At 41.9% G+C, this 9,256-nt stretch overlaps 1 protein-coding gene across 1 annotated transcript in view; it reads right to left on the bottom strand.

Moving 5' to 3' along the window:
* Positions 1–2,513: 2,513 nt before the first annotated feature.
* Positions 2,514–9,256, bottom strand: part of LOC140305783 (protein sidekick-1-like) — a 224,884-nt gene continuing 218,141 nt past the window's right edge. The window contains exons 38-45 of the mRNA XM_072384767.1: positions 9,057–9,194; positions 8,819–8,980; positions 8,164–8,289; positions 7,553–7,717; positions 7,111–7,248; positions 5,410–5,530; positions 5,185–5,314; positions 2,514–4,258 (exon numbers count right to left, since the gene is read on the bottom strand). Of these exons, the coding sequence (XP_072240868.1) occupies positions 3,953–4,258; positions 5,185–5,314; positions 5,410–5,530; positions 7,111–7,248; positions 7,553–7,717; positions 8,164–8,289; positions 8,819–8,980; positions 9,057–9,194 (1,286 nt within the window). The 3' untranslated portion in view covers positions 2,514–3,952. The remainder of the gene's footprint in view (positions 4,259–5,184; positions 5,315–5,409; positions 5,531–7,110; positions 7,249–7,552; positions 7,718–8,163; positions 8,290–8,818; positions 8,981–9,056; positions 9,195–9,256) is intronic.

Raw genomic sequence — 9,256 nt, 5'->3', positions numbered from 1 at the left:
AGTCGTGAGGATACGATTATGGAATTCCCTTGTGCTTTGTATAAAACACAGACCTGCATGAGTCTGAATATGAACCTGAGTCCACAGTTAGAGGAGAACAGAGCTTAATGAGCTGCTGCACCTGTCCAACTGGCAGGAAACATGGTCTCAACAACACACCCGTAGGCAGAAATAATGGAAAGGGTTATGAAACTCCTTCACGAAGATAATTCAACTTGGAGTGACCAAAGTGCAAGAAAACCAGCGGAAGGAAATGGGATTTACATCCAGAAAAGCTGAAAGTAAACCATCACTGACACCTAAATAGCAGAAACCATGGTTACAGTGAGATAAAGAGAAGCAGTCACAGACTGTGGATGACTGGATGAAAGTGATTACCAGTGATGGATCACCAGTCAGCTTTGGGCAAGGAGATGATACAGTAACTTCAATTCGGTGCAGGTCCAACAAAACATGTAAAGATGACTACCTGTATACATTTCTACAGTCATTGAGAGGGTTGATGTCAGAGAAAGGACCAGCGGAGATCGTTCATTCTCTGATGGTCCTTTCTCTGTCATTGTCCAGCTGTGAAATGCACAGCTGGACAATGACATCTGAGACATTTTTCTCACTGCATCAATCTAAAGCAGATTTGGTGATGCTGAGGTATGTATCACCTTCTGAGGTATTTTTCTGGATGACGATGCTTCTTGGCACAGAGCAGAGCATTCAAACTTCTCTTCAGCTTGAGATCCAGACTGTTTGGCCACCAAACAGGTGCAATGACAAGGCTCCATTCTGCCAAGCCGATCCAGAGGAACTGAAACTAAATACTGTGATTTCTTTGTCCACGATTTCATGACTCTTTTTTTTACTTTACTTCATCCGGGAAAAAAAAGGTTAAAAACCCCATAACCATATTCAACAAAACAACCCAGAATATTCATTTATAAAATGAACTTGTGCTTATGGTGGGTTTCCACTGGTCCATCCTGCCTCTGCAATGCACACAGCCACACAATGTGTCATTTCTGAAAGGAAAACTTCCCGATTCCCGCGAAGAGGGTTTTCTTTCAAAGACAGTGGAAAACAAACACTGGGTGGAATCGATCAAAGTGTTGCTGACAAGCCAACAGCTTGTCATGTTACTGAGAATGAAAGCCATTTCTGGTGAGTGGAAACACCTGGCAGAGGTACAGCTTAGCCATTAAGCCACCAAAGAATAAAAAAAAAAACTCTAAAGATGTAAAAATAATGAACTGAGATGAGTTTTTATTGGCTTGCTCACAGAGAAACGTTTGGGTCATGGAGACTTGCTAAATCCCAAAGTTTTACGACACATTTTTCACTTTTTCAACTACTTGGTCTAATGATTTACACACTGCAGCAAGACAAAAAAAAATCCTCTGAACCTTACCTGGTCATAAAATTAGGTAAACACAACCTCAGATGAGTAGATTACACACATAATATCACACAGAGTCTTTTTTTTTGGATCTGCTTCTGTTGGTCATGTGGTGCTGTACCAGAGTGTGTTTTCTAACAGCATGTTGGTGTTGTGGAGTAAGAGCCGTGGCAACCATGTCGATGTCTGATTCTGTGTGTTCCACCATCCCCGCTGTCGCTTACACACAGACGAGGTCAGCTTTGTGGCTAACTCTGCTGCTTTAAACCCCCCCCATTTCACCTCTGTGCCTTACAAACTGAATAGCTGGGTGCTAAACAGGTTTGGTGAAAGACGCTGGACACTGCAAGCAGCACAGTCATTGACACAGAAAAGAAACCCCAAACCATATCGTTCCCCATGCTTCACAACTGGTTTGAGGCTCCTCTCCTGCAAAGATGTCTTTCATCTGCTCAGCTCTGCCGTGTCTGCTCTGCTGTTGGAAGAAGTTGCTTGGGCAGTGAGTTCTCAGAGAGAAAACCAAGCCATAGATCTCAGAGGGTTAAACAGTCAGAATCCACCTGTGACTTCCTCTGGATGTTCTAATCATAAGCACCTAATTCTTATTTTGTGTATTTGAAGGCGATGAATTCAGCTGTACACTTACGTTGTCCATTTAACTGAAAGCTTATATGGAAAAAAAAAATGTCGTGTGCCATTTCTTTGCATGAAGCATCATAATCTATGTGTGGATAAGCCAACAATTACCATGAGATGTACTTCTTTTTTCGGTGTAGACCAAAGAAAACCTGAAGACTGCACAGCGTACACCACGACTGTGATGAACACACTCTGTCTCTGTCTAATTAACTCTTACAGCATTGTTTAATAATTCAACTCCCCAGGCTTTCTTGTGTGCATCCCATTATTCAGGGAAACACATCACGCAGGCCTTTCACACACTGAGCAACACACCGAAACACAACTGGTAGAGCACTGGCACTTGTTTTCGTACTTCAGTAAAGAGACAATACTCACAGGTCTGGTAAAAACATGTTTCTCCCTGTTAGCACACATCTGTAATTCTGTTGGTGTAGAAGAAGATGCACAAAGATATGTTCTCCGTACAAACCACACAGACACACTGTTAAACAATGACCATTTATTCACACTGTATGGGGCTCAAAACAAGCATGACAGAGTGGGGTGGGGGGGGTGATGATGAACCATCAAATCATATATGAACAAAAACCTACACATGAGTTTTCTTTGCAGCTGAAGAGAAGTACACAGGTTTCAGCCTGAAGGAGAGGCTCAGATTCGGAGAATGGAGCTTTATGGTTCAAAGTTCAGATGCAGTTTAAACAATAAAGATCCTGTACAGTCTCTCACCGAAGACAGTGGCTTACTTTTAATGATTCCTTTGAAACCATTGCCTCCTTGTCTCTCTCATCAGTTACTGTACAAGAAATTTCTCTGGTGCTCTTTCTCTATTTGCTTTGTATTACGCGAGCATGGCTGAGCTACGTACAACAGCACATAAGTAAAAAGGGTTTCGCTGTACAAAATCCATCTTAAAAATACAAACTCAAACACAATGGCACACTTTGCTTAGAACTACACAGACAGATGATCGGACCTCTACAGTGAGCATAGAGCCATTTTTACACGCATGCTTGTATGCACACGTGCCACACTCAGACTTTGTAAAAAATAAAGTTTGAACGGAATAAAGATGAAATGGTCGGGGTGTTGGCTCAGTGAAAGTGTTATGGCTTGGGAAGCTGCAGTAAAAGGAGAACAGGCAGAGGACAGTAAAAAATAAACCCCAAAAATCCAAAACATTTTCCACGTATTCTAACCCAAACATCACACATCGCTCTCAGAGACCTTTCAACACTCTTATCGAAAATGCTAAAAGTGCTAAAGAACCCTTGTTAAGGTTTACTCTTCATCCTTTTCAAGTTCAGAAACTGTGATTATCAATTGTTATCTTTTCTCTTTTCTTCTCTGCGGTGATCTTTGAAAGCTGACAGCTCCGTGTTTGTGTGCATGAACCAGTCTGTCAATAGAAGCTGCTTCCCTCTGCGTCACGTTTATGAAACTCTCCATAACCTCAAGGTTATGGCTCATCAGAGAGTGCATGAGTGGACTTGTGCACTTACGTGTAGACACAGAAAACAGAGAGGAAAAGCTTTGTGCAGAAATCCCAAGTACCTCCAGCTCCAAGGTGAATTCTCTCCCAGAGGTGAACACGAATGGACTCATGGAGTCATCGCTCCTGGCTCACTTTGCAGAGTCTCTGGAGCAGACACGAGAATCAGGTGGGATATGCCGGCGAGAATGTGTGGAGAATAGAACAGTAACTGTGTGTGACAGCACAGTGACACTGAGGTGTAAAAGACTGAGAGAACACACACATGTCTTCATGAACAAGGAGAGAAGGTGAGTGACAAGTGTAAGTTTAGTTCTTTGGGGCATCACGGGCTGATTCGGAACCAGTTCCTTTAGTCCAAACACACACCAACTCCCCTCCTTCCATATGTGTACGTGTGTGCGCATTTTGTGCAGATTTTGTCTTTAGAGTCAAACAAATGAAGAGAACCCTGTCACAGGGGTGCGCGACCCTGGTGGGTTGGTGTTAGGGTTGACGTGCGTGTGTGCAGGCTGCCCTGTGGGTGTGTACGCTCCACCTGTGCTGTGCTGGGTGACCACCGTCTGGTAGTAGGGCTCTGTGTCTGCAGTGGCACACTCCTCGTAGACAAAAGGAGTGCCGACCCCTTTCAGGCCTTTGGGCTGCCGCTTCCAGGAGTTGTAGTATGTTGGGTCGCTCATGTAGTGGTTAACAAAAGAGTGTTTTGGCTGCTCGTCCTCGTAGTCGCTGTCCGTTAACTGGATAAAAACACAAACACAAACCGGTTACACTTTACTATTACGGGGATGGGAGTGAGGGAACATTGCGTTAAAGACAGATTTGCTCCAGAACAAATTGAGAGTTAGATAGATATCTATCACACATCTGTGTGTGTTTACACTGTTTCTTGCTGCTTTCAAGTTTGACAAAACTAAATGGATATCAGACCAAAGCAGTTCCTCTGTAGTTGTGGAGTGATTCTCATAGATCTGACAAGACTAAGGACCTTGTGATGAGCTCTGACTGTGTCAGCCTGTGGCCTCAAACAGAAGGGAGGAACAGCTACAAAGATCTAATAAACTCACTTTTATTAATTTTACACCTTTCGATTGTTTTCTTTTTCATACTGGTAGTCTTCAGTTTCCAGAAACATTCATCAGGCTTTTTAAATCTTACAGCAGACTAATGTTTAAATTGGTGTATATCCCCTTTAACATGACGGCTCGAGGAGTTAAATACATCTCATCAGTTGTATTTGACTGCGTTTTTTCCTTGTCATGTGACACTGTGGATGAAACGAAGGGTTTGAGGATCTAAGATATTCTTCTTTTTTTCTTCTTCTAAGCCTTTATCAGTGATACTTGACCATAGCTCAGACTCGAACCAGGGGATGTTATTGAGTCTCATTGTGTCAACTTTTGTCAGAAATTTGCCTCAAACATTTCATGCTGTACAGCATGTGACACCCTTTGTCCTTAAGGGAAAACATACAAGAAAACGCAGGCAAAACACGCAGGGATACCTCCTTCATGAGAGAGTGATATTCAATAGAAGTGCTATGATTATAGAATAGAACAATACAACAATTTAGATCATGAAGACAGGATTTTAGATGGATTGCTAGCTGATGTGTCAGGAACCCAGGTTTTGGTCCAGAGCCAGAAAGAGAGACACGAAGACATACCTCTGACTCAGAGACCTCAGTGGGTTTCTCAGTGAGTGTGGTGCTCTCAGTGAGCACGGCTCCATTGTAGTTGTTACAGATGTCCTCATCAGAGTAGTGAAGACCACCAGGGCTGGGCCTGGGCGGAGACCTGGACACACATTCAGACACTAAATCTGTTATATTTTGATCAAGTCCATAAATACCTGAGTGTATGTGTGTGTGAGACAGGCAGCGAGTGCTCACCTGGTGCCGTTCTTTTTCAGAAAGGAGTTCTTGGTGTTGAGAGTTCTGCTGTTAAGCTCCAGAGCAGTGAAACCTCCGTTGTCCAGCGTTACCGACTCCTCCCCTGTGGTAACGTGTTTCCCTACAGAGTAAACAAAAGAAAATTGAGGCTGCTGGTTCAGAAAAATATCAACAGCCATTCAGCCAATTCAGCGTTCATCTCCAGACTCCTGTTTATAGAATTTTTTGATGCTTCAAGGCCTCAGAAAAAGAACCAAATCAGTTTAATTTTGATATGCAGGTAATTACAACACAGAGCAGCTTAATCATTTATCCACCAGCAACAATAAAAAACATTAAACAAAAAATACACACTTTTCACAGTAGAAAAAAAGACAGGAGGCATGCTATCTGAGTCACAGTATTTCGTGATTCTGAGGTGAGGGTTTTGAACTTCAACCCGTGTTGCTGAGCATCGCTGGGTGAGACCCTGACCCAGCAGCTCTGACGGGTCTGTGGAGGAGGTGTAAACTCAGGTATAATAGTCATGTCCGCATTTAAGTCTCAAACAATTCAATGTAAGTTGGTATGGGCTTTAGTTAACATACCTGATATGAGAGCAGATTCAAATATAAGAATAAATACATCAACAGTGAATTTTGGAGCTTTTATTAGCCCTAAAAGAGAACTGACAACCATTTTTCAGTCTATGACGCCATCCCACCGTCAATTCAAAAACCTATGACAAATATTTTTCACCGTAGTTACAAAAATGTACTAATATACACGTTCATGCTGTGTGAGCTAAAGCTAGTAGACGGAGTTATGAATGCAGTTAATCTTTCCAATTGAATCAGACAATAAAGTTCATACCAATAATATCTGACGCCATCTGTTTTCTCTGTAAAGCTGCACCAGTGTGTGCCTCTGCTGGCCCACCTCCAGCTTTCCCGCTGTATTCATCATCAACAAGCTGAGCTGCACTTCTTAACAACTTCTCCTAATTTTTTGCCAAATTAGCGACTTTTTTCTTTTTTTTTTTTAAAAAAGCCTTGCTTGAAACAAATTCAAGGAATAACAGTGGAAAAAAAGATTTATTGACTTATCCCAGACTTATTCGAAAGTTGATTTTATCAGAAAAATGCCACATTTGTAAAATCAGAAGCTACTACCCAGCATGTAGACTTAAGGAGCTTCATTACACTATTCAACTGCATATTTTCAAACAGTAAAGGCCTCTTATGTTTGCTCAGCCTCATAGGAACAGAGGTTTGGCTATTCAAGTTTAATATAAGCTATTTATTTGAAAGATTTTAAAAATCAAAATCAAATTTTTCATTTACAAGTTAATAAATACTACCCAGCTGGATCATTTAAAAAAGATTTGGCATTTCACTGTTGTTGATTAAAGCCTTTAAAAGTGTTGCTCAGTTTGTTTAAAATACCAGAATATACTGTATATCGTCATTCGGCCTAGATATACCAATAAATAAAATGCAGTTCATATCGCCTTGTGTGAATCCATTAAAACTTCACTTTTGATCACAGGACAAGCACCTCAAGTTTTCTGAAAAAATCTGGTGACACTGAAAATCGTACAAAAAGTACAAGTGTGATCTAAGTGTCTCAGACTGTCAGAATCACAAAACTTGGAGGACACTTCATCATTCATCAACCGAGACATCAATAAGGCATCAAAGATTTGAAAACAGAGACACAGACCTGTGCCGCAGGCCTTGTACTTGGTGTTGTTTCCATGCAGAAGCAAAGTGAAGACCAGGACCAGAATGAGGATGAGTCCCACCAGAGCCATGACCAGCAAAAACCACCACTCCTCATAAAAGGGACGCTCCGACAGGGCTGCAGGCAGAAAGAGGGACACTGCTAAATAAATGTAAAGACTGAGGACAATTGAGAGACAGATTACTTTGGTGTTGTGCAACAGATGGAATACCAAGAGAGACATGTCCTTAGTGCCGTTGTCAGTTTGGACTGTAAGGCCAAACTGCCTTTAGATGGCAGCAAAACCACATAACAATCACAGTAACTTTCTACAGGACATCACATCCGCCCGGCTGCATCCTCTGTTAGACCTCAGTCAGTAAAGATGTGTTAGTACATCAGACTCATCTTCAACAGTGTGTGTGTCTGTGTGTGTGTTTACCAGCTAGAGAAGCAGAGGGTGTACTTGGCTGTCCGTAGCCATGGCGATTTACAGCGATGACTCTGAACTCGTAGCTGATCCCCGACCTCAAGCGCTCCAGCGGTACTGAAACAGATCTGCTGGTGGGAGGGAGAAGTCTAATGAAGGAGTCCCACACTCCCTCATCTGCTGACAGAGAGGTATGACGGATGCAAGAAGACAAAAGACCATTAGAGAATTAGTCCCTTCTTAATAGGAGTGAAGATAATTCTAAACTGTGTGATTACATTTAAAATGATGATGAGGGCATTGTTCATATGACGGTGATTACTGTTATCACTGTTAATAAAAGGGCATAACTATTATAAGCAGTGGTATAATTACACAACAATCTACACTTAGTCTCCTGCAGAATGCTGAAACACTTTCCCACAGATGTTCTCTTCCTGTGTTACATGTCTTGTAATCTTTATTAGAAAAATGTGGCTGCCTTGATGTGCACAGCAGGTCCTAATGAATCCTGAGACATCTGTGCTCAGGAGAGTTAAGTGCAAGCGGGTAAAAGAATTAGCAAAAATGATGAAAGGTGTTGTAAATTACGGCTGACCTGTGTGTGGATGTTGGGAGCTCACCTGAGGGACGAGCCTCAATAACATATCCAGTCACAGGCGCTGCACCAATATCTCCCTCCGACCAGTGGATAGTGAGGGCAGAGGAAGTCTTGGTGATGGACATTTCCATAGGCGAACCAGGGGACCCTTTAGTGTCAGAAGGACACATTTGCACTTGCTTTTGGACATTAAAATTGACATTCTACTGATTTATGTAAATTTTTTCTGGAAACTAACCCTCAGCATTACTATAAACTTGAAATTTATAGGCATCAATATAACAATACAATCCCACCATATAACCTACAAACAAAAATATATACAATTTAGATACAACAGGTACATGTTCTGGTCTTTTTAGATGAGTTAGAAATCTTGAGTCTGAGGACACAACTTTAATTATTGTGCCTGTCATAGCCTATAACTAGTTAGAAATTGTAGTCTAGGTCTGAAAAGATTGAGAAGTCAGTCAAAAGAATTACATTTGCGATGCATTTTTCTTTTTTTTCTATTTTTGGAATCTGAACACGTTCATGTTTTCTACTTTTAGTCAGGCAAAGGGAAGATATCCCTTGAAGAGCTTTTCTCCTTCTTTATATCTTTCACTGACTAAAGGAGTAATTGGAAAAAAAAAACACCCTGAGTCTAATGTGACTCTATAATCTGGTAACTGTACCTTTCACAGGCTGAGCGGTCAGGTTTGCCTGTATGGATGGTCCATAGCTGACTGTGAGAGCCTGCACACTAAAAGTGTATGTTGCTCCTTTGATTAGGTCCCGAACTTTCAGCCATCGCTGCCAGCTGCCTTTCACGTCCACTGTCACCACTTTACTCACTCCTGCGGACAATTGAGGAGAAACGTCACTTTAAGAACCAGCATGCATGTTTGCGACTGTATGTTTGTGTGTGCATACCTTGTACAGGAGCAGTGGGCTGATAGATAACCCTGTAGCCTTCCAGTTGTCCATTGGGAGTCAGTGGGGCTCCCCAGGACACATTGACACTCCCTCCTGTCACTTCAGAGAAGGACAGGTAGCTTGGTTGGCTGGGAGCTGTACACACATGAAGAACAAAGGATAAAAAAGGAGGCAAGATGAATCAAGAAAATCAGTAA

This window comes from Leuresthes tenuis, unplaced genomic scaffold (assembly GCF_036924035.1).
Source record: "Leuresthes tenuis unplaced genomic scaffold, fLeuTen1.0.hap1 SCAF_4, whole genome shotgun sequence".
Classification (NCBI taxonomy): Eukaryota; Metazoa; Chordata; class Actinopteri; order Atheriniformes; family Atherinopsidae; genus Leuresthes; species Leuresthes tenuis.
This window is presented reverse-complemented; position numbering and strand designations above follow the sequence as displayed.